Below are 26,240 nucleotides of genomic sequence, written 5' to 3' on the forward strand. Positions count from 1 at the left end.
GAGGAAAGAGGGTGGAGTGGACAGGTGGAAAAGAAGATAGGCAGGTACGACAAGTTAAGGGGCTCAGCACTGTCCCCATGACTTGTCGTACCTGCCTATCTTCTTTTCCACCTATCCACTCCACCCTCCCCCCCACTGACCTATCACCTTCATCCCCTCCCCCACTCACCTATTGTACTCTATGCTACTTTCTCCCCACCCCCACCCTCCTCTCACTTATCTACTTATCTCTCCACCCTTCAGGCTCTCTGCCTGTATTCCTGATGAAGGGCTTTTGCCCGAAATGTCGATTTTACTGCTCCTTGGATGCTGCCTGAACTGCTGTGCTCTTCCAGCACCACTAATCCAGAATCTGGTTTCCAGCATCTCCAGTCATGGTTTTTACCCAGATTGTGAACAGTGCAGGTAAAGTGCTGATTCACCTGAAAGGCTCTTGAATACTGAGGAATGAGGAGCTAAATGGGCAGACGTAACATCTTTGGTGGTTGCAGGAGTCAGTTTTATGGGGATGTTGGAAGGGGAGCATGTTGGGACTGTAGGACAAGTGGCATCATTTGCAAACTTGCTGAGCATGCCTTCTATATTCTCATCCAAATCATTTACATAAATGACGAACAAAAAAAGGACACAGAACCCATCCTTGTGGAACACTGTTGGTGACAAGTCCTGCTTCCCCCAGGAAGGTCCAGTCTGTCTGTGATAACCACTTACATCCTCGGGGCCTGCTCTGCACATGATTTCAAATCATTCACGGCTTTTCCAGTCACAATAATCTTGGAAATCTTTTACCTTGGAGAAAGTGAGGACTGCAGATCAGAATGGAGGGTGTGTGCTGGAAAAGCACAACATGTCAGGGAGCATCTGAGGAGAATCGACGTTTCAGGCAAGAGCCCTTCATCAGGAATAAGTGTACAGTGAAAGGCCGATGATGGTGTGATGCAGGTGTTAGATCTAGTTGGAAGTGGCGATCTATACATGTTTGCTACAGAGTGTGTTGTTTCAAGAGTGGTCAGATATCACTCCTCCCATCATTCCAGGGCACAACATGCGGCTCCTCTACGGCGCATGCTCGAGTCACTGCAACAGCTTCACCTTCCCTGTCCCCGATTGGCTAAAGGATTAGCCCCGCCCCTCCCAGCCACAGCCGTTGGGGTTGAGCCCGCCCCTTTTCCCGATTGGTCAGGGTACAATCCCGCCCCTCTATCTCTAATTGGCTGCAAGGCCTGCAGAACTACGACGCTCCCGCCCCGCTATTCGCTTCCTACTGGTTGTAAGGTGTCATCAGTCAGTCAGACAGACAGCAGCTGGCGCATGCGCATAGCAAACGATAATCGTCAGCCTATGTACCGCAAAATCGGGATTTTACCGGAAACGTCGACTTCTCCGCTTCCGGATATTGAATGGCTTGCTGTGTACTTCCAGCGTCCTGTTTGTCTGCTTCAGAAAGGAATGTTCATCTCCATATCCACAGGCGGTGAGCGAAGTTTAAAGAGGAGGGGACCATTATACACAGTATTCCGCTGAGAAGGTTTCATGATTTCCCAGTGTAGGTCTCCGCCCCCAAACATGGCCGCGATTTAATCCACAAAGAGCCTCAAGCTTCTTCCCAGAAACGGGCCTGGTTTACGGCCGCCATGTTGTGGAGTGCGCAGGCGCGGTTAGTGCAATGACGTCGCTGAGTGGGCGGTGCTGTATGTTGCCCCGCCCTTCCTTTCACTCGCGCCGTTCCCGATCTGAGCCAATGTGTTAAAAATCACACAACACCACATTATAGTGCGGCAACGGATTTAATTGGAGGCACAAGCTTTAGGAGCGGTGCTCCTTCATCAGGTGGTTGTGGAGGACACAATTGTAAGACACAGAATTTATAGCAAAAGTTTACTGTGTGATGTAACTGAAATTACATTGAAAAATACCTCGACTGTTTGTTAAGTCTCTCATCTGTTAGAATGACCATGTTAGTTTCAATTCTTTCGGATGTAAATCACAAAACTTTTTTTTTGAAAGTTACATTCTCAAGTTAACTTTAACAAGTGGTATCAGCCAGATAATATGGTGAAGGCTTAGTCCGCTGTGTGCTGTTGTCTGTGCCTTAATATTTGGACTGATTCTAATCTAAAAAAATGAGTTAACAGAGACTTACGTGGATTCATGCAGTTTTTGAGCAAAGTACAATGTAACTTTGCAAATACAAATTCACCCCACAAATGTGTATGTGTGCATGTGGGTTTGTTGGTGTTTGTGTGTGTCTGTCGGGGTGGGAGTTTGTGAGTGTCTGTGAGAGAGTGTATATATGTGTGTGTGTGAGTGTAAAGGGGTCTAAGTCTGTGAGAGGGTGCATGTGTGAGTCTATCGGAGTGCCTGTGCGTGTGTGTCTATGTATAACGTAATGGTGGTCACCTGTAGTGTGGCGTGAACCCAAAGTCCCGGTTGAGGCCCTCCCTATGGGGACCGAATTTAGTGATCAGCCACTCTTCACTGCTGCCTATCCCGAAGTCTGCCTTGGAGGATGGTCACCCAAAGGTCCGAGGTCGCGTATCCTGGACCGCTAAAGTGTTCTCCAAGGTGGGGGGAGGGGCGAGCACTCCTCTCGTAACTGTTATGCGGTGCCCATTCATCCGTTGCCGCAGCCTCTGTTCAGTTTCACCAATCAGATGAAAGGGCACTGCACAACAATCAACAGACAGGAGTGTTCCCTCCCACTTGGAGAACACTTTGGCGGTCCAGGATATTCAACCTCGGACCTTCGGGTGACCATCCTCCAAGGCGGACTTCGGGACAGGCAGCAGCGAAAAGTGGCTGAGCAGAGGCTGCTAGCTAAATTCGGTGCCCATAGAGAGGGCCTCAACCAAGACTATGGGTTCATGTCACATTACAGGTGACCACCATTGCACTATACGTAGACACGCCAACACTCACGTACTCTCCTACAGACACACACACTCTCACACTCTGACGTGCACCCTCTCACATACTTAGACCCCTTTACACTCACACACACATATATACACACTCTCTCGCAGACACTCACAATGCCCCACCTTAGAAACACACACACACACACGTTTTTGGGGTGAATTTGTATTTGCAAAGTTACATTGTACTTTGCTCAAAAACTGCATGAATCCACGTAAGTCTCTGTTAACTCATTTTTTTAGATTAGAATCAGCACACAGCGGACTAAGCCTTCACCATATTATCTGGCTGATACATTCTCAGGTTAACTTTAACAAGTGGTAACTTTAAAAAAAAAGCTTTTGTGATTTACATACGAAAGAAGTGAAACTAACATGGTCATTCCAACAGGTGAGAGACTTAACAAACAGTCGAGGTATTTTTCAATGTATAATTTCAGTTACATCACACTGTAAACTTTTGCTATAAATTCTGTGTCTTACAATTGTGTCCTCCACAACCACCTGATGAAAGAGCACCGCTCCTAAAGCTTGTGCCTCCAATTAAATCCGTTGCCGCACTATAATGTGGTGTTGTGATTTTTAACTTTCTACACCCCAGTCTAACACCGGCATCTTCAAATGTGTCTGTGTGGGGCCTTGCTGATTTGTTTGGTTACTCCCGGTGGGACGGAGGGCTTACTGCGGGAAAAGTGCAATATGAAGGGGCGATGAAGCTGGATGTGATTAAAAAAGCAGCAATCCCACCAGAATCCATCTCCTGTAAGCCCCTCGGGGTTTAAACAGCTGGATGTCCAACTGAATCCTTCCTGCGCATGCAGCAGCAGATTGGTCTGTCCTGCACCATTGGGTGCCAGCTCAGGTGGGCATTTGTATCCCTGTCAATGTCCTGGTATTTCCACAGGATTTCCATAGTGTAGTGATGTCTGTCTCTTCTGGCTGGATGATCAGATAAACACTAATCCAATGGACAGAACGTCCATAGTTTCTGTCAGCTGTATGTGGCGTGATTTTATTTTAGTCTAGGTTAAAGGTCGTTCCGCAGTTAGCGGAATGCACTCACTCAGGCTGTCTAACTGGTTATGGCTCTTTCTACAGTCTCCTGGAAGACCCATGTGTAATAGGAACTTAAGCCAATTGGCCCCTTGAGCCTGTTCCACCATTCAATAGGATTGTGGCTGATTTGGCATTGCTGACAGATTGACAGACACAGGTAAGGGATGTATTAAACAAGGAAAAAAAAATCATGTAAGTTGTCAGTTAAATTGTTTCAATCAACTGATACTGAACCTTTGTGCAATACTTGGGTAATGAGTTGTTTACAAACTGGTAAAACTTCATCTAATTTCAAAGTCAGCAATGAATGTAAGTAGTTGCAATAAACTTCAATAAATATATTCTTATTTCGTACATACTATGTTGCTTTTCTCAGAACATTCAACAATTTGAAAACTGGATATAACATGAGAAACAGACCTATCAGTTCAGAAGCTTTAAAAATCACTCTGCATTTCCTTGACCTTATTGAACTGCTGCAGTCCGAATAGTGAAGCTGCTCGGCAAGGAGTTAAAGGATTTTCCTCCAGTGATGGTAAGGTAGTGCTGATATTTGTGACATTTACAATTAGTTTGTTTTTATGTCTCACATTTAGCAGAATAAAAACAGAAAATCGGAACATGAATCTTCCAGTACTGCATTCAATCCTGCTCCATTATTCAGTATAGTCATGGCTGATCATTTTACTCAGTAGTTTGCTCCCACTTTAGAACCATACCCTTTGATCTCTGTAGCCTTCAGAACTACATGTATCATCTTGGAAAAATTTGATATTTTGGCTTGAACTGCTTTTTGTGGCAGTTCTACAGGCTTACCAGTCTCCATGTGAAGAAATGTTTTCTCATCTTAGTCCTAAAAGGCATAATCCATAATCCATAGCATTAAACTGTGACTTGCTGGTTCTGGACTTGCAGTCATTGAAGTATCCTTCCTGCGTTTATACTGAGTTTTCTGTTAGAATTTTATTAAGTTCTGAGGGATCCTCCCCTAGTCTTCTAAACTGCAATGAATTTCATTCAGACCAATTCATTCTGTCCTTCATACCATCCCAGTATTCAGTCTGGTAAACCTTTTGTTGTATCGCCTCCATAGCCAGAACATCCATTTGTCAGAGAAGTATTCCAAACCTCCATACAGTACTCCAGATGTGGTCTCACTAAGACCCTGTGCAATTTCAGCAAGACAGCCTTGCTCCTTTACTCGAATCCTCTCGCTATAGAGGCCAACATACCATTTGCCTTGCTCACTTCCTGCTACACCTGTATGCTTACTTTCAGTGTCTTGTGTACAAGGACACCAGGTCTTGTTTTACCTTCCCCCTTTCCCAACCTATTGCTATTCAGGTTGTAATCATCTTTCTGTTTTTGTGAGCACATTGGATAACCTCCCATTTATCCTTCATCTGCCAGGCATTTTTGCCCATTCACTCAGTATCTTCAAATCACACTGAAGCCAAACCACATCCTCCTCACAGTTCTGTGGTCCAGTCAGCTCATGTCATAGAGTCATTGACATATACAGCTTGAATTCAGACCCTTCTGTTCAACTCATTCATGCTGACCAGATTTACTAAATAAATCTAATCCCATTTGATAGCATTTGGTCCATATCCCTCAAAACCCGTCCTATTCATATGCTGTACCCATTCAGATGCCTTTTAAATGTAATCGTACCGGCCTCCACCACTTCCTCTAGCAGCTCATTCCATACATGCACCACCCTTGGCGTGAAAAACTTGCCCCTTACATCCCTTTTAGATCTTTCCCCTCTTGCCCTAAGCCTATGCTGTCTAGTTCCAGACTCCCCCACACCAGGAAAAATACCTTGCCTATTGACCCTCATGATTTTATAAATCTCTATAAAGTCACCCCTCAGCCTCCCACCCTACAGGGAAAGCAGCCGCAGTGTATTCAGCCTCTACCTATAGCTTAAACCCTCCAGCTCTGTCAATATCCTTTTAAATCCTTTTGAAGTCTTTCAAGTTTCACAACATCCTTCCTATAGGAGGGAGACCAGAACTGCACACAATATTCCAAAAGTGCCCTAACCAATGTCCTGTACAGCCACAACATGACTTCTTAACTTCTGCACTCCATGCACTGACCAATATAGGCAAGCATACTAAACATCATCTTCACTATTCTATCTACTCTGCTTTCAAGGAACTATGAACCTACACTCGGAGGTCACTTTGTTTAACAACACTCCCCAGGACCTTACCAAGAGATGTATAAATCCTTCTGAGTTGCCCTATCAAAATTAGCACCTCTTAGTTGTCTAAATTAAACTCTTATCTGCCAATCCAGAGTCCATGTGATCAAGACCCCGTTCTACTCTAAGATAACGTTATTTGTTGTCCACTACACACTAATTTTCCTGTCATCTGCAGACTTACTAATCATACCTCCTATGTTCATATCCGATCATATATATAAAAGTAGTGGACTCAGTATCGATATTTGCAGTACACTGCTGATCCCCATTCTGAAAAGCAACCCACCTCCATCACCCTCTGTCTCCTGTCTTTGAGCCAGTTATATATCCAAATGACTACATCTCCCTCTATTCTGTGTGATCTAACCTTGCTAATCAGTCTACCACGTAGAATTTTGTCAAATGTGTTACTAAAGTTCACCGCATTGCCTTCATCAATCCTCTTTGTCATGTGTCATTTATACCATTTAAAAATAAGACATTTAAGTTTCTTCACCTAATTTATGAATATATATTGTGAATAGCGAAGTTATTTGCTTCATGGTAATTTGGTCAAGAACGTGGTGCTGGCAACGCACAGCAGGTCAGGACAGGCAGCATCAGAGGAGCAGGAGAGTCGATATTTCGGCAATTCTGATGAAGGGCTTATGCCCAAAACTTTGATTCTCCGGATGCTGCCTGACCTGCTGTCCTTTTCCAGCGCCACATTCTCGACTCTGACCTCCAGCATCTGCAGTATTCACTTTCTCCTTTGTGGTATTATCCCTGGACTGTTAATTGAGAGACCCAGATAATATTTTGGGGTCCCGGGTTCAAATCCAGCTGTGACAGATTAAGTTCAATTTTTTAAAAAAGAAATCTGGAATTAAGAGTTTAATGATGACCATTGCCTAATGATCCATTGTCAATTGTTGGAAAAACCCATCTAGTTCACTAATGTCCTTTAGGGAAGGAATCTGCCATCCTTACTTGGTCTGGCCGACATGCTGACTCTTAAGTGAATGAAGAATAACTGGGGACCAAGCACTAATCCATGTGTTACCACACTAGCCTTTGACTGCGTCAATACACTACCTCCAATCCCATATACTTTAACATACTAATCTCTTCAGTGGGATCTTTTGAATGCCTTCTCAGAGCCCCGGTAAAACACATCCACTGCCTCCTTATCAACTCTAAACGTTGTATTCTTGAAACATTCCAGCATTTTTGTCCAGCATGATTTCCCTTTCATAAATCTATGCTGATGGACTCTGTCCAATCCTGTCACTGTTTCCCAGTGTTAGGTTAACCGGTCTGTAATTCCATGTTTTCTCTCCTCCACCTTTTTTAAATCGTGGGGTTACATTGGCTATGATCCAATCTGTAGACCAATTCCCGAGTATAGAACTTGAAAGATGACCATCAATTTCCTCTTTCGATTTAAGCCCCTAGTTTTAGAATGCTTCCACTATTTCTCGGGGCCACTTTAAGTACTCTGGGGTGCAGGTTACAAGGTGCTGTGATTTTCTGGTATTTAATCCCATCAATTTACCCAACACCATTTCCCTACAACATCTGATCTTCATCGGTCCTTCCCCTTGTGTTCCTCAGCATTTTAGGGATATTATTTGTGTCATCCTTTGTGATGGCACAATCAAATTATGGAATTAATTGGTCTGCCGTCTCTTTATCCCACATTATAATTTCCCTTTTTCTGACTGTAAGGGATTTGTTTTCATTAATTTATTTTTATCCTCTTCATATATCATTGAGGACTTTCACAATTAATATGTATGTTCCCTACAAGCTTACTCTTAGACTTTATTTTCCCTTCTTAATCAGACTCTTAGCCCTTTTCTGTTGAAATCTTAACTGCTCCCTGACTGCCATTGTCCCAGAGGATTGCTCTCTCATTAGAGAGAAACAACTCGCAGTGCTTTAACCTGAAGGTCACCACATCTCAGGAAAGGGACAGGATTAAGAATGTGGGATTTTAATGGTGGCCTCAACTAGTGCATGAATTGAGCATATGCTGTTGGTTTCACTGCATCACACACCAGCCATCCACCCACCTGAGCTAATTCAGCCTCGGGCAGTACGTAATTGAGGACGGCCTGCCCTTCAATTGGGCCCTCAATGTATCGATCCAGAAAATCATGTCATGCATACTCTTTATGGCATTGTTACTAACTTGATTTGCCCAGTCTGTGTGCAGGTTGAAGTCACCCACAATAACCAAAAGATACAGGAGCAGAATTAGGCCATTTGGTCCATCAAGTTTGCTCTGCCATTTGACCATGGCTGAAATGTTTGTCAACCCCATTCTCCTGCTCCTCCCTTAACCATCGGTCCTGTCACCAATCAAGAACCTATCTGTTTCTGTCTTGAACAGATTAAATGATGTGGCCTCCACAGCTGTCTTCTGCAATGAGTTCCATAGGTACCATCTCCAGTTGAAGAAACTCCTCCCTCTCTTAGTTCTAAAGGGTCATCCCTTCACTCTGAGGCTGTGCCCTCTGGTCCTAGTTTCTTTTACTAGTTGAAACATCTTCTCTACATCAACTCTGTTCAGGCTCTCAGTATTTTATTAATTTCAGTCATTTCCCCTGATACTTCCAAACTCTGTTGAACACAGACCCAAAGTCCTCAACTGCTGCTTATATGGTAAGCCCTTAATCTCTGGGATCATTCTTGTAAACCATCTCTGGACTCCTTCCAATGCCAGCACATCCTTCCTTAGATACAGAACCCAAAACTGCTCACAATACTTTAAATGCAATCAGACTAGACCCTTATAAGAGCCTGAGCAGTACATCTCTGCACTTGTGTTCTCAGCCTCTTGAAATAAAAATGGCATCTCTCTTCCTCACTGCTAACTGAACCTCCATGTTAACTCTAGGCAAATCGAGAACTGGGACTCAAGTCCTCTCATGCTTCAGATTTCCGAAGCCCTTCCCTGTTTAGAATGTAGTCTACGCCTCTATTCTTCCTCCCAATGTGCTTAACCTCACACTTTGGCACATTGTATTCGATCTGTTGTTTTGCCCTCTCTCCATCAGCCCAAGTCCTTCTGCAGCCTATCTACATTCACAACACTACCTTATCCTTCCATCTATCTTTGTGTCAAGCACGAGCTGAGCAACAATGCCCTCAGTTCCTTCATCCAGATTGTTAATGTATAACATGAACAGTTGTGGTCCCAAAACTGACCCCTGTGGAACTCCACGAGACACTGGCTAGCATCCTGATAAAGACCCCTTTATCCCTCGTCTCTGCCTCCTGCCTGTCAGCCAATCCTCTATCCATGCCAAACTTTGCCGCTAACACCATGGGATCTTATTTAGCAGCCTCCTATGTGGCACCTTATTGAAGGCCTTCTAGAAATCCAAATAGACCACATCCAGTGGCTCTTTTTGTCTAACTTGGTTCGTTATCATCTCAAAGAATTCTAAAAGATTTGTAAAGTATGAGCTTTCCTTGACAAAGCCATGCCAACTCAACCTTATTTTCCATGTCCTCTGCGTCAAGCTGTGTGTAGACTTTTGGTATGCAAACACCAAGTGTCACTGTTTACTGAATTTTACCAGTCCTTGGTGTTACAAAGGGTAGAGCAGACTCGTTGCCGTGGAATGCTTCAAGTAGTTGGGCTGTCATGGAGAAATTTGTGAAGAAAAACACCTTTGACCACAAGTCCATCAGGCAATGGTCAGCACGTAACCGCTTCAAGACGCTGCGGGAAAAGGAGAGGGGAGATCTTGTCAGGTGGTTCCTTGAACAGGCTGTCAAACATTTGGCAGGACACCTTGTTGCCTGGTCCAGTGAGCACCGGGATGTTGCTTGGCTGGTGGTGAGAAGGACAGCAGCTGTGAAATCTTTCATACACGCCCGGACTGTCTGCACACTGCCATCAACGCAGCTGCATGGGGAATGACACTGTTGTACATCTCCTGCTGGAATGTGCCTTTATGAACATAGAGTGGAGGAAAATGTGAAGGTTTATGTCGAGGTGTGTCCTGAAGCTCCGTGACGCATGACTTTGTGCTCTCAAGTCTCTTCCTTGGGACACACACTGAGACAAATGCCAACTGCACCTGGAGGACCATCAACTCAGTGAAAGATGCCCTTGCTCTGCCCGAAACATGCTGATTTTCCAGGTGAAAAGGTTGACCCTGACCAAGTCTTACAGACTGTCAGATTCCAAGGTCCAAACCTACGTGCTGCAGGATGCACTAAGGTGCAGTGGGGAAAGTCCACTGCCCGATGTCTTCCTGCCAAAGTACAACAGAGGTCTGTTCAGTTATCAGACCCCCCCCAGTGCCTCAAATACCCAGCATAATTCAGAAATGCATTTACGTTCTTAACTATTGAGAAAGTCCAAGCCCAATATTTGTTTTTTCCTCTCCATGTAAAAACAGTCTAAATTGGACCTACTTTACTAACTGTGTATGTACAGAAAGATTTCATTGTTTTATGAATAAAGTATGTTTTTGTTAAAGAAATCGTTAGTGACAGTTCTAATCAAATTGACAGTGAATTTTCTGGCGGGAATATGAGCAAGGTGAAAGAGGCCAGCATTCACTGCTGTGCAGCTTTGACAGTTTTCCCACAGTGCTGTTTAGTGAGGAGTTCATAGTCATAGAGATGTACAGCACAGAAACAGACTCTTTGGTCCAACTCATCCGTGCTGACCAGATATCCTAAATTAATCTAGTCCCATTTGCTAGCACTTGGCTCATAGCCATCTGAACCCTTCCTATTCATATACCCATCCAGGTGCCATTTAAATGTTGCAATTGTCTCAGCCTCCACCACTTCCTCTGGCAACTCATTCCATATATGGACCACCCTCTGCGTTTTTAAAAACAAAAGTTGTCCCATCGGTCCCTTTTAAATCTTCCCCCTCTCACCCTAAACCTATGCCCTCTTGTTCTGGACTCCCCCATTCCAGGGAAAAGACCTTGTCTATTGACCCTATCCATGCCCCTCATTATTTCATAAACCTTTATAAGGTCACCCTTCTGCCTTTACGCTCTAGGGGAAAAGGCTACACCCTATTCAGCTTCTCCCTATATCTCAAACCTTCCAACTCTGACAACATTTTTGTAAATCATTTCTGAACCCTTTCAAATTTCAAGCATCCTTCCTATAGGAAATAGACCAGAATTGCACACAATGTTCCAAAAGTGGCCTAACCAATGTTCTATAGAGCTGCAAAATATCCTCCCAACTCCTGTGCACAATGCTCTGACCAGTAAAGGCAAATATACCAAATGCCGCCTTCACTACCCTTTGTACTCTCAACCCCACTTTCAAGGAACTATGAACCTGCATACCAAGGTCACTTTGTTTAGCAACACTCCCTAGGACCTTAAGTGCATAAACCCTGATTTGTCTTTCCAAAATATAGCACCTCACATTTATCTAAATTAAACTCCTTCTTCACTATCAACCACAACTCATGGTGGCTCAGTGGTTGGCACTGCTGCCTCACGGCGCTAGGGACCTGGGTTCAATTCCAGCCTTTGATGACGACTGTGTAGAGTTTACACATTCTCCCTGTGCCTGGAGCATTTTTTCCAGGTGCTCTGGTTTGCAACAAAAATCCAAAGATGTGCAGGTTAGGTAATTCGACCATGCTAAATTGCCATCGTGTTCAGGGATATGTTAAGTTAGGTGCATTAGTCGAGGTGATTCTAGGGTAATTGGGTAGGGGAATGGGTGTGGGTGGGTTACTCTTTGGAGGGTTGGTGTGGACTTGTTGGGCACACTGTAGGGATTTGATTATTCTACAAACTCCAATTTTGGAGTTCTCTGCAAACTCTCTAACCATACCTCCTATGTCCACATCCAAATCATTTATACAATTGACAAAAAGCTGTGGACTAGCTCCAATCCTTGTGGCATGCCACTGGTCATAGGTCTCCAGTCTGACAAGCAACCCTCCCTCACTACCTTCTGTCTTCTATCTTTGAGCCAGTTCTGATTCCAGTTGGCTACTTCTCCCTGTATTACATGTAACCTAACCTTGCTAGCCAAGTCTACCGTGAGGAACCTTGTTGAATGCCTTACTGAACCCCATACAGCTCGCATTCACCACTCTGCCCTCATCAATCCTCTACGTTACTTCTTCCAAAAACTCAAATCAAGTTAGTGAGACATGAGTTCCCACGCACAAAGCCATGTTGACTATCCCTAATCGGTCCTTGCCTTTCCAAATACATGTAAATCCTGTCCCTCAGGATTTCCTCCAAAAACTTGCCCACTGCCGATGTCAGGCTCATCAATGTGTAGTTCCTGGCTTTTGCTTCCCACCTTTAGCCAGCCTCCAGTCTTCTGGCACCTCACCTGTGACTATCGATGATCCAGATATTTCAGCAAAGGGCCCAGCATTGTTTCCCAAGCTTCCCACAGAGTTCTAGGGTACACCTGATCAGGTCCTGGATATTTAGCCACCTTTTTGTTTAATTCATTCAGGAGATGAAGGTATCACTGGCTGGGCCAGCATTTATTACCCATCCCTAATTGCCCAGAGGGCAATTAAGAGTCAACCGCATTGCTGTGGGTCTGGAGTCACATGTAGGCCAGATAAGGTAGGATGGCAGTTTCTTTCCCTGAAGGACATTAGTGAACCAGATGGGTTTTTCCAACAATTGACGATGGATTCATAAACCCTTATTTCCAGATTTTTGTTGAATTCAAATTTCACCCAGGTTTCAACCCGGGTCCCCAGAACATTACCTGCGTCTCTGGATTAACAGTCCAGTGACAATACCACTCGGCCATTGCCTTCCCCTTATGGATTTTAAGACATCCAACTGCCTGCTGTGTAATATGGACATTTTTCAAGATGTCACCATCTGTTCCCCACATTCTGTATCTTCCCATGTCCTTCTCCACTGTAAACATTGATGCAAAATACTTGTTTATTATCTCCTGTGGTTCCACGCATAGGCTGCCTTGCTGATCTTTGAGGGGCTCTTATTCTCTCCCTAGTTACCCTTTTATCCTTAATGTATTTATAAAATACTGTTGGATTTTCCTTAACCTTTTTTACCAAAGCTGTTTCATGTCCCATTTTTGCTCTCCTGATTTGCCTCTTAACTATACACCAACTACCTTCATATCCTTCTAAGGATTCAATAGATCTCTGCTGTCTACATCTCGCACATGCTTCCTTCTTTTCCTTGACCAAAACTTCAATTTCTTTAGTCATCCTGTGTTCCTTACACCTTTCAGCCTTGCCTTTCACCCTAACAGGAAGATACTGTCCCTGGACTCTCGTCATCTCATTTTTGAAGGCTTCCCATTTTCCAGCTGCCCCCTTACCTACAAACATTTGCATTCTAATCAACTTCCGAAAGTTCTTGTCTGATACCATCAAGATTAGCCTTCCTCCAATTTAGGACTGTAACTTTTAGATCCAGTCTATCCTTTTCCATCACTATTTTAAAACTAATAGAATTATGGTCGCTGCCCCTAAAGTGTTCTCCCACTGAAGCTTCAGTCACCTGCCCTGTCTTATTCCCCAAGAGTAGGTCAAGTTTTGCATCTTATCTGGTAGGTACATCTACATACTGAATCAGAAAATTTTCTTGTATGCTCTTAACAAATTCCTCTCCATCTAAATCCTTCACAGTATGGCAGTTCCTGTTTAAGTTTGGAAAGTTAAAGTCCCCTACCATTACCACCCTATTATTCTTACAGATAACTGAGTTCTCCTTACAAAATTGTTTTTTCTAATTTCCTGTTGGCTCTTGGGGGGAGGTTATAATACAATCCCAATAAAGTGCTCATCCCTTTCTTATTCCTCAGTTCCACCAAATTAACTTCACTGGACATAGTCTCAGGAATATAGTCCCTAAGTATAGCCTTTAATATTATACCTTATCATAATTACCACTTCATCTCCTCTCTTGCCCCTCTTTCTAGCCTTCCTTTAGCATTTATATCCTGGAACATTAAGCCACCAGTCCTACCTATCCCTGAGGCATGTCTCTGTGATTGTTATGATATCCCGGTCCCATGTTCCTAACTGTGTCGTGAGTTAATTTGTCTTCCCTGTTAGGCCTCTTGCATTGAAATAAATGTAGTTTAATTTATCAGTCCTACCTTGTTCTCTGCTTTGTCCCTTTCTGCCCTGACTGTTTGACTCATTCCTCTTCCCAACTGTACCAGTCTCAGACTGATCTTTTTCCTCCCTATCTCCCTGGGTCCCACCCCCCAATCTTACTAGTTTAAATCCTCCTGAGCATCTGTAGCAAATCTCCCTGCCAGTATGTTAATCCCCTTCCAATTCAGGTGCAATTAGATCCTCTTATACAGGTCAATTCTATCTCAGAAGAGATTCCATTGATCCAAAAATGTGAACCCTTCTCCCCTGCACCAGCTCCTCAGCCACGATTTGATCTACTCTATCCTCCTATCCCTACCCTCACTAGCTCATAACACCAGAAATAATCCAAATATTAATACACTTGAGGACCTCCTTTTTAAATTCCTGCCTAACTTTCTATATTCTCCCTTCAGAATCTCGTCCTTTTCCCTTCATGTGTCATTAGTTCCATTATGTACAATAACCTCCTGCTGGTCCCTTTCGCCTCTGAAAATACTCTGCACCCTCTCTGAGATATTCTTGATCCAGACACCAGGGAGGCAACACACCATTCTGATTTCTTGCTGTCAGATGCAGAAATGTTGTCTGTGGCTCCGAATAGAGAGTCCCCTATCACACTCAATCGCCTGGAACCTGATGTACCCCTTGTTATATTAGAGCCAGCCGAGGTACCAAACACTTGGCTGTTCATGCCACATTCCCCCGAGAGTCCGTCACCCCCTACATTTTCCAAAACAGCATAATTGTTTGCGATGGAGATAGCCACAGGAGACTCTTGCACTCTCTGCCTCCCTCTCCTACCTTTCCAGGCAGTAACCCATCTACCTGACTGTATCTGTGGCTTTTCTCCCCTCCTGTAACTGCCTTCCATCACACCCTCTAGCTCCTGTAAATTCCTCGTTACCTCTAACTGCCAGTCCAACTGGTCCATGTGTTCTGATAGGATTCCAATCAAACCCACTTCATACGTAATCATCAGTAATATGGAAACTCTCACTAAACACCCGACAGAAAGAGCATATCACTCTACTAGAGGCCATCTTTGCACCTCAACAATGTACAGACCCAGAACAGGATTGTCAGAGAACAGTGAGAAAGAAACAAGGACATGAATCCACAAGAGGACAGTGTGTCTGGGAGCAGAGTTTATAGGTGATGGTATCCCATACACACTGGTCTTGAGTTTCTTGGAGGGAGGATCTGTCAGAATTATTCCTGTGGCATGGAGGGAGGAAGCTATGTGTTTAAGTATCTCATTGTTCTCACTGTTTCTTCTTTCATTGAGGGCTGAGTCTTGTGGAGGCCCAGAACATGTAGTTGGTCCCCTTCCATGAAGGATATTTGTGAACTAGTTGAATATTTATGACAATCCAGTAACATTTCATGGTCACTGTTTTGGAGTGTTTCACCCAAATTACTTTTTTCAATGAACTTCATTTCACAACCTCCTTTAGCATCTTTAATAGTTCTTTCTAATACTCGCATTTTCATGATTTAAAATTGTTAACAGAAAATCAGAGCAATTCATCAGCAAGAATTCCAAACAAACATCCCGTCAACATCTGCGAGTGAGTCAATTCATCAGGACATGAAAACCATTTGGCCTTCACTACTTGTCTGTTTTGACCTTGGAAAATGATTTCAACCATCAGTGTGACTGGAAACACACCAAGAGGCATCCACCATCCACCATCCACCCAAGTGAGGGTTCTGGTGAACTGACTGTGGAGAGAACTCGAGCCAGTTACACAGCCTGAGTGAGAGTGCTCCGGTGAACTGACTGGAGACAGGCCTTGAACCAGTTCCACAGCCTGAATAACATCACAACATTCACAGTGGGGAGAAACTGTATCCCTGTCCAGTGTGTGGCTGAGGAGTCAGCTGACCATCCAATATGGAACAACACGAGGACACCTGCACTATGGAGAAACCATGGAAATGTGTGGACTGTGGGAAGGGATTTAACTGTCCATCCCGGCTAGAGATTCATCGACGTAGTCACACTGGGGAGAAGCCGTACACCTGCTCTGTTTGTGGGAAGGGATTTACTCAGCCATCTGACCTTGAGAAACATGAACGCACTCACACGGGGGAGAGGCCAGTCATCTGCCCTGATTGTGGGAAGGGATTCAGGGACTCCTCCACCCTTCTGATACACCAGCGAGTTCACACTGGGGACAGGCCATTCATCTGCTCTGTGTGTTGTAAAGGATTCAGTAACTCATCCAGCCTGTGGAGACACCGGCGAGTTCACACTGGGGAGAGGCCGTTCATCTGCCACGTGTGTGAGAAGGGATTCTCTGAGTCAGCACAGCTCCTGAGACACCGGCGAGTTCACACTGGGGAGAGGCCTTTCATCTGCCACGTGTGTGAGAAGGGATTCACTACATCAGCCCACCTGCTGAGACACCAGCGAGTTCACACTGGGGAGAGGCCTTTTATCTGCCCCAAGTGTGGGAAGAGTTTCACTCAGTCATCTCAGCTGTTGACACACCAGCGAGTTCACACTGGGGAGAGGCCATTCATCTGCCGCATGTGTGAGAAGGGTTTCTCTGAATCAGCCCAGCTATTGAGACATCAGCGGGTTCACACTGGGGAGAGGCCTTTCATCTGCCCTGAGTGTGGGAAGAGTTTCACTCAATCATCTAATTTGCTGACACACCAGAGAGTTCATACTGGGGAGAGGCCATTCCCCTGTTCGGAGTGTGGGAAGGGATTCTCTCAGTTATCCAGCCTCAGGGCACACCAACTGGTTCACACTGATGAGAGACCTTTCAAATGCTCGCACTGTGAGAAGTGCTTTAAAAGCAGATATGAAGTGCTGAGACACCAATGCATTCACACTGGGGAGAGGCCGTTCCCCTGCACTGAGTGTGGGAAACGATTTGTCCGTTCACAACATCTTCTGAGACACCAGCGAATACACACTGGTGAGAAGTTGTTACCTGCTCCCCCTGTGCCAAAAGGAATTATTCAGACATCCCACCTGCTGAGACACCAGTGAGTTCACAAGTGACGGCATGGCATCTTTTCACATACATTGCTGTTCTTAATAAAACTTTTCTCACCACCTTTGCTTCTCTTTCCCAAAACCTTAAATGGAAGCAATTTTTATTTCTCTACCTCAGCTAATCCTATCAAAAACCCAAACATGTGAAGCGTGGTGACTGGAACTGGACTCAAGTTCTGTCCTAACTAGATTTTTAAAAGGTCAGCATCTTTTCCCGGATTGTCTCCTTGATATTTTGATTTATGAAGGTCGATGTTCCATAATATTTGCTCACTCAATGTGTCCTGCCATCTATGTAGTGTCCCTCTCTCCCAGCCAGAAGATCTGGTTTTGTCTCATCTGCCATGGAGCTGTTTTAGTGCAGTATAATTTTTTTCTTCTTGCTTAACTGCTGATTGAACCATATTTATTGGGGTCTGTTACTGCTGACAGTAATGATTCAATCCTTGTATTGCTGGATGATCAATGTGATGGAGGAGTTGATCCAATCCCCAGGCGGACTGGCTGATGAAAATGTTGGGGGATTGATCTAACCCCCTGGAAGACCAGGAAGCAGATGTCATGGAATAGGGAAATATGTAGTGCTTGCGATGTCACATGGGGAGACCAGCAGAAGGACACATTGTATTGTGTTAAACACCAGAGAGAGAGAGAGAGACACTGTGATTGATTCGTCATTTATTTTGTTCATTCAATATTGTATTCATTGCAGGCAGAGCTGAGCCCATACATGCTGACACAGAGACGAACAAAACCAGATTCAGAGAGACACAGAGATACACACATACAGGCAAACATAGCCACACTCAAATTCTGCACCAGGGGCAACGTGTCCTGTTGCAGACAGAGCTGGTCATACTGATACAAATGGACACAGCAAAACACAAACAGAAACATATATATCAAAAGAAACATAGAAACACACATGGTCACCAACACATAGAGACACATGTAGACACTAACAAACACCAATACAGAGATACACACGGGCATATAATGTCACCTGTATATAGTCAGGATTGATCTGTTTTATAAACTTAGGTTCATTTGTATTATAAGCTCACATTAATTTGTACGATTGATCTGCATTATCACTGTTCATTTGTAAAATGGATTGATTCATTCTGAGAAACTCATGAAAAGTATGCATACTGACTTGTTTATTTCAATCCCATTCACACCTTGTACTCATCTGTGTGAAAATCCTGTGAAATAAATTTGTGTCCATTGATTGCAGAAGTTTATGTTCCGTTGTCAAAATGAATGTGTGTTGTGGCTGCTGTTGGTTTGTAAGGTGAGGTGGTGGTAGAAGCGAGGGACAGACAGAGGCAGTCTGGACTAAACTATCGAGCTGCTGCTTTCTCTCACACCACCTCCCTCTCTCTAATCTGCAAATATGCCTCTGAGTGTGCTGCATAATTGGGGGAGGTATGCTCCAGGGTTTTGGGAGCTGACTGGATTTAAAGGGAGGTGGCGGGGGGGAGGGGCGAGCGGAAGACATTGAGTGACAGACCTCCAATTTATTTCTAGTAAGTCCTCGCAGCCATAGGTCCTTTTGCCATTTGGATGGAGCAGCAGGGGTGAGTATTAGATGGTTTGTGTGAGTGTGTAATTAGTGTGGGTCCTGTTGGAATCACAATGCCAGTTTTGATTTGTGAACCCTGCTGTCACCACCACTATCCTCCCTAAACCATCCAGGCTAAAGCAGACTCTGGGAGCAGAGTCTATTCCTCATGGGACAGAAGGGAGTATGAGAAACCATCGAGAGTGCTGGGATCCACTAGAATGGTGACTATCCCCTTCTGACTCTCTCCATGTCTTTCATTCACATCAGTCTATCTCTCTCTGGCATGTTTTTCAATTTTCTTGCACTCTGTCTGTCTCTGTCTGCTTGCCTCTCTTTGTCTGACTGGGTCTCTGTGAATCTCTCTGTCTCTCCCTCTCCTTTTACCTCTTCCCTCTTTACCTCCTTGTCTCTGTTCTTTCCCCCACTTTATTTTTTCTTTCCTTCTGTTTCATTTTTCCCAGTGTTTCCCCTCCATCTCTTCCTCCCTTCAGTCTGTTTCTCCGTTTCTTTCTGTTGTATTTCTGACTCTTGTATAGTCTTTCTGTCTTTTTCTCTGTTCTTTACCACATTTTTCTTCTTTTCATCCCCTGTCTCTTTCCTCCCCCATGTCTTCTCTTCCCATCTCCTTTTGTCTCCTGTTTTCCTCTTCACTCTATTTAATCTGCTATTCTTTCCATTCTTTGTCCCCCACTTTGCTTTGTTCCACCATGTCTTTTCTCCCGGTCTCCTATTCCCATTTTTTCCATTGCCTCCGTCTTTTCCACTGCATCTTGTTATTCCTCTGTCATTTCCCCCCCACACCAATCTCTTTGCAGATCCCACCAGGTATTGCAGCCCCTTCACAAATTATGCATTTTGATTAGATTAGATTAGTTTCCCTACAGTGTGGAAACAGGCCCTTCGGCCCAACCAGTCTACACCGACCCTCCGAAGAGTAACCCACCCAGACCCATTTCCCTCTGATTAATGCACCTAACACTATGGGCAATTTAGCATGGCCAATTCATCTAACCTGCACATCTTTGGACTGTGGGTGGAAACCAGAGCACCTGGAGGAAACCCACGCAGACTCGGGAAGAATGTGCAAACTCCACACAGATGGTCACCTGAGGCTGGAATCAAACCTTGGGACCGTGGTGCTGTGAGGTAGCAGTGCTAACCAGTGAGCCACCGTGCTGCCCCCACACTTTGTATGCCCATCGAAGTGTGAAGCTCCTCCGTATTGCACCCTGTGACAAATTTTGGACCCTCAAATTCTTCCACACCTTATGTCTGGTGGCCCCCTCCAATTTCACAAGCCCCAGATTTTGCAGCGTCCCACCCCCCGCCCCCTACCAAATATTGTGCCCTCTGTATGCTCCTCATTTTACACACTTCATTTAGCCCACTACAAAATTGTACCCCTCACAATATAGCACCCTCCAACATTCTGATCTTTTGCCCCCTCCAAATATTGTGCTCAACCCACCATTTTTTCAACCACCGCCAATTTTGCTATTTCCTCAGCAAATTTTGCACACCCCCATTTTTCTGTGACTGCTAAAATTTTGCAGCCTTCCCCAGATCTTTCACACTCCTAAGTTTTGTGGCCCTTACAAATTTTGCAGCTCCATATATTACTCCCCCAAGACATTGCACGCTCCCATTTGCAGTACCCCACGAAACTATGCCGCCCTCCAAATTTGTGACCCACCCCAGGCTTTGCAACCCCTCCTGAAATTAAGGCCCTCTGTAAATGTCATCCTAATTATGCAACATCTCTCAATTTTGTGACCCCGACAATTTGCAGCCCCTGTTAATATTCCGCAAGCCCCCACATTTCCATTATTTTCATGTCCCCAAATTTTGCACCTCCTGGATTATTATGCTCTCCTCAGCTGTCACAACTCCAAAAATCATGAGCCTCCTCCCACATATTTGGCATTCATCCCCTCCCAATTATTCACCTCTCCCAAGTGTTTCCCTCCTTCATTTTTGTGCACCCACCTCATGTCAGCACTCCCCTATTTTTAAAGCACAGCCCAGTTTTTGCCCCCCCCCCCCCCTCGATTTACATGCCCCTAGAGTTTGGAATTCTCTACCCCTGAGGGCTGTGGAAGCTTATTGAGTGTGCATAGGTATTGAAGTGGATGATCATAGAACATAGAACAGTACAGCACAGAACAGGCCTTCAGCCCACGATGTTGTGCCGACCACTGATTTTCATGTATGCACCCTCAAATTTCTGTGACCGTATGCATGTCCAGGAGTGAATGTATTGAATGACACAGCAGGCTTAATGGGCCAAGTGACTTGTATTCAGAGCAGGAAGTAATGTTTAAGATTTGATCCGTTTGTTTTACAGGCTTCCCAACCTCAAGGGAATCTCCTTAATAACCGTTGATTTCTGCCTATATAGAAGAATAAATTATTCTTCTATGTTCTGGAAGCCAGCATGAGGAATGGAATAGCTTAATAATTGAACGTTTAGTAACATAAAGGATATATTGGCTTAAGGATTAAAATTTACTATTACTAGCAACAAAAGTGTTTCATTAAAAGCAGTAACCATTACAAAGCAGACAACGTCTGGTCATAATCCATGAGTCTTAGCGAGTACAGAATCCCTGCGGAAGAAAAACAGCTTCTATAACCTGTACCAGTTGTGACCCACAACAGCTGCAAAGCTGTAGTTTCATTCATTCCCTCTCAGTCTGGGCCATTATCCTAACTGTGCTTGCTACTAAAGACTTTCCATGATTACATTATAAAAAGATTCTATTTCGAATAACTTGTTGGAAATGCTGCATTTACATGTATAAGTTCTCTCCATTGCAAAAATAATAATAAACATTGGCCATGGACAAAGAAATCATTTGTCTGAGCCTTGTTTCAGGTTGGTATAAAACTTTGACAGTTATTTTGGAGGTTCCACCAAGATCACTCACTGTTCAGAGAAGCAACAGTGGGAAGCGCTGTCACCTTCCAAAGTGGAACCCTGAGCCGGAAAGTTGCGACCCTCACCATGTGGGTTTTGCCTTGGCTAGCGTGGCATTGCTGACCTGTCTGCCTCTGCGCAGGTACTACTATCAATGAGGCTCATCTCCATGCTTAATTTATTATCTGTTAACCGGTCCCACGGACCTGATCTAGTGAGATTTCACTCCGGAAACAAATCAGGTATGGTTAGAATTCATAATGGGTTGCTTTGAATTTATTTAGTTTCACAGATTGATCATTGTTTCTAAGCCATGTCAACGGCAAATTCAAATACTGAGCCACTGTTAATTATTTGTCTAGTTTGTTTATTGTTTGATAAATAATTTTTTGGGGGATAGTTAAGGACACAGACTATAGTGGGGGTGGGAGGTGGGGGGAGAGATGGGAACAACACTGTCTGAGAATTGATCAAATTTGTTAGTCCACAGGATATGTCTTTGTATTATCAAATTGGACGTTTGATGTTTTTGTAAGTTTCTATTTGGAAAATTAAATCGGGGGAACTCAACAGGGGAAGTTGGGATACTGCGTACACTTAAATTTGTTAAGGCCTTTGAACTTGGCCACTTGGAAAACAAGTTGCTTGTATCCAACACGGTGGCACAGTGGTTAGCGCTGCTGCCTCACAGCGCCAGAGACCCGTGTTCAAATCCAGCCTCGGGCAAGTTTGCACATTCTCCCTGTGTCTGTGTGGGTTTCCTCCCACAGTCTAAAGATGTGCAGGTTAGGTGAATTGGCCATGTTAAATTGCCTGTAGTGTTAGATGAAGGGGGAAATGTAGGGGAATGGGTCTGGGTGTGTTGCTCTTTGGAGGGTTGTTGGGCCGAAGGGCCTGTTTCCACACTGTAAGTAATCTAATCTAATCTAAACATGGTTTTCAGACACCCAGATTGAACTTGAATTAAGAGCCCATGTAGGCTATATAATGGCCAGAATTGGGCGTAGAGACCACCAATTAGAGTGAAAAAAGAGAATCGAGAGACCAAGGAAATGTCAAAATTACTCTGGCCCTTAAGTTAGGAAGAATGTCCTGTCTAGAGGAGTGTTTCCGAGATCGAGACCTGATCGGAGAGGTAGCAAGAAGGTAAATTGGGCAGCATTTAGTGGTTGGAAGAGGGAAGCTGAGAAGGGAAGAGAGCAAAGCATTGAAGCAAGTCATGCAGGGAAGCAAAGCCACAGTAAGTCACAAATGGTAAACACCAAGTAGAAAGTTATAAGCAGATGATGATCAGACAATCCAAAGGCCATAAACCTAATGCCCCTCACCTTGTACAGAAAGATGAGAAGTTAGAACAAGAACTGGATAATTATTTTACCCTGCCATTTCCTTACCAACCTCCTCAGCAAGATCTAGACAATGTAAGCAGCCACAGGCTCCCTGAGGGGCCGGTGCAGGACTCACTGATAAAAACATCAGGCTGTCATCCTACAGAAATACTCTGAGCCAGACACTAAACAGGGAACTTCAGGTGAAAGAGACAGCTGAGCAAGCCAAACAAAAAGAAAGGGAGCAGCAGGCACGTAGAGCGGAGGGAACCAGTGAGTTCCCTATCCCAATCATTAATGATTGTCTACGAATTCATACCCAACAAATGCGGTACTTCCCAAACTGGAGGTAATCTAGTGGTGGTTCATCGCCCCTGGATTCCATCAGAGCTTAGAACTACCACTCTACTCCAGATGACTATCAGTGAATTATAAACTATCGTCTTGTCCCATGAACGAAGCAAAATGGGCATGGTGAACCTCCTCAAATGATAACTTAAAAAGGAAAGTCCCTCTCCCTGGAGGTAACAGCCACTTTGTCTCTGCAAGAGGCTCAGAGCCACCTCAGTAAGGCAATGCAAAACCATGGACTGTTAGGTTTATAGTTTCCCAAAATCCAATCAACAATATTCAAATTTAAAATTAACTGTCTAACATGGGGAATAACAGCATATGACACCCATCAACAAAAATACTGAGCAGCCATTTCCATCTAATGCCATGTTTAATTGTGATCACTTAAAAGAATTCGGTGTCCTGAGTCACAGAGAGAGAGAGACATCAACGGTTGGTGCTGTGTTCACTGAGCTAAGTGTTAACTCTTTGTTGTCTGGTTTGAATGTGCATTTGTTTGTTGGTGGTTGAATATTTGTGTTTTTAGTCCCTGGAGCTGAAGATCTGGGAATGTTTTGAATTTAGTTTACATTTAGGAATCTATGGTGATTTGGAAGTGTGATGTGTGTGGAACATGTCTGTTTAATGTAATGTCTTTTTAAGGAACCATCAAGTCATTGTGGAATGCAAAGTATGCAACCAAGTGTTGATTGAAAAATTGAGTCATAAAGATTGTGAGAAATTTACCCCTTGGAATTGGAAATTAACACATTTAGAATTTCACGTTCTGGCCACATGTTCCAGCTTCTCCTCTAACACGAGGGAATCTTTAATTCTGGATGATAAGAATTTCTCGTTGTAAATGTATTTTTAGTACAAAAGTATCAAAGTAATGGGCAGTATGGTGGCTTAGTGGTTAGCACTGCTACCTCACAGTGCCTGGGACCAGAGTTCGATTCCAGCATTGGGTGACTGTCTGTCTGTGTGGAGTTTGAACATTCTCCTCATATCTACATGGGTTTCCTCCGATACATAATCCAAGTGTGGGATCTCCGACTTTCATCCTGTCAATTTTTCTTTAATTAATTTCAAATGGCCTCTCATTTCACCTCTGCATATTAACTCAAAGGGAGTAAACTGAGTAGATTCATTTGGGGCATCTCTAATGGTAAACAATGCAAATGGGATATCTTTATCCCAATAATTCAGGTAATCCTGACAGTATGCTCTCAACCTGGTTTTGAGGGTCTTATGCCACCTTTCCAAAGCTCCCTGGAATTCAGGTTGATACACATTAGATTTAAAGTGCTGTATACCTAAGTTATCCATGGCTTCCTTAAACAGCCTAGCAGTAAAATTTGACCCTTGATCCAACTGAATCCGTCTTGGTAGCCCATACTGTGAAGAAAGCTACTAACTCCTCTACCATGCTTTTTGCCTTGTACTTCATAATGGAATTGCCTCCAGAAATCTGGTAGATACATTCGTTATGGTTAGCAAGTACGGTTCCCACTTTTAGTTCTTAGAAGAGGGCCTACACAATCAATTATAGCCCATGTGAAAGCTTCTTTGAATGCAGGAATTGGCAACAAAGGTGTTGGTTTTATAATTGCCTGTGGCTTACCTACCATTTGGTGTGTATGACATGTACGGTAAAAGTTAACCACATTCCAGGCCAGTAGAAATGTTTTTGTACCTTATCCTGAGTCTTCTGTACACCTCGGTGACCTCCTATTGGTAGTTCATGTGCTACCCACAACACCACCTGTCTGTATGCTACTGGCAGCACAATCTGGTGCACTTCTGCCTGTATCTCTGCACTAATCTGTCGTATTCCCCATTTTCATCTTATCTGTGAAATAATAACCCTCAGGAATATTCATTGCTTCCTTTTCTGAGTACGCATCAGCATATATATCTTTTATTTTTGCATCTTTCTGCTGCAAGTCTATTAGCCTTTCAGGACTAAACACCTCTGCCTGACACTCTGTCTGTTCAGGTTTTTCCTGCAGCATTACGTCAAACAGGTGTCCATTAACTGAACCTCAACTCCTTCATCTTTCTGTTTAGTTTTTGCTTCATGCTGTGACTTATTATAGTAAGATCTTTTTACTCCTCAGTTTCCCGGTCTTCCTTGGGCTTCTCCACAACATGGTGTCTCACTCCCACCTTGGACTCTGCTAAGTCATTCTCAAGAATAAACTGAATTCTTGGAACTGACACTCTGTCAATCAATCCCACTGTTACTTCTCCAGTTGGCACTCCAACCTGATCTTACATTGAGGAGTACTAAATGTCTGTCTATCTATCCCATAAATTACCACTCTGTTAAGTCACAGGTCAAAGAGTGCAAATACGTTCATCTCTTACTATTAGAGACTGGTTAGATCCTGTATCTCTCAAAATTATAACCTCTTGCCCTTCTCCCTCTGTTCTTTCCGAGTAAACTTTACCCAAAGAGCTAATTCTTTATACAGATCAGGTACTAACTCCATACCCAGCCCACTCTCCTGCAACTCCTCAACTTTTCTTCGGGTTTCCTTTACTACTTTCACTAATCACACTGGCTTAGCTTCTTTTACCACATCTTTTCTCACAGTGCCTTTCTTTAACAACCAGTACTGTGACTTTATGTGTCCCCTTTACCACAGTGGAAACTCCTGAGGCCTTTCACATCCTTTCCATCCTTTGTTTTGTAGTGTAGATTTCCCCTTCTCCCGTTTTCTGTGGCTCTCACAGGATGAAATTCTTGCCGGAAGCCAAACTTTACCTTATGCACCAATGGATATTCATTTGCCATTTCT

The 26,240-nt window shown here is 43.9% G+C and overlaps 1 protein-coding gene across 2 annotated transcripts; it reads left to right on the plus strand.

Moving 5' to 3' along the window:
- Positions 1–1,314: 1,314 nt before the first annotated feature.
- On the plus strand, positions 1,315–18,530 carry LOC140494453 (uncharacterized). Of its 2 annotated transcripts, none has more exons than XM_072593625.1 (4): positions 1,315–1,474; positions 4,014–4,128; positions 4,348–4,506; positions 15,792–18,530. In XM_072593625.1, exon 4 carries the CDS (start codon positions 16,176–16,178, stop codon positions 17,283–17,285), a length of 1,110 nt encoding a protein of 369 aa, XP_072449726.1. In that variant the 5' UTR covers positions 1,315–1,474; positions 4,014–4,128; positions 4,348–4,506; positions 15,792–16,175; the 3' UTR covers positions 17,286–18,530. The 2 variants fall into 2 exon arrangements, with proteins under 2 accessions (XP_072449726.1, XP_072449727.1); XM_072593626.1 differs by lacking the exon at positions 1,315–1,474 and adding an exon at positions 3,474–3,777.
- Positions 18,531–26,240: the final 7,710 nt, after the last annotated feature.

Source organism: Chiloscyllium punctatum, chromosome 24 (genome assembly GCF_047496795.1).
Source record: "Chiloscyllium punctatum isolate Juve2018m chromosome 24, sChiPun1.3, whole genome shotgun sequence".
NCBI lineage: Eukaryota > Metazoa > Chordata > Chondrichthyes > Orectolobiformes > Hemiscylliidae > Chiloscyllium > Chiloscyllium punctatum.

Bases quoted from the DNA above. Each gene is read 5' to 3' on its own strand.
- LOC140494453 (XM_072593625.1), top strand. From the start codon at position 16,176: ATGGAACAACACGAGGACACCTGCACTATGGAGAAACCATGGAAATGT.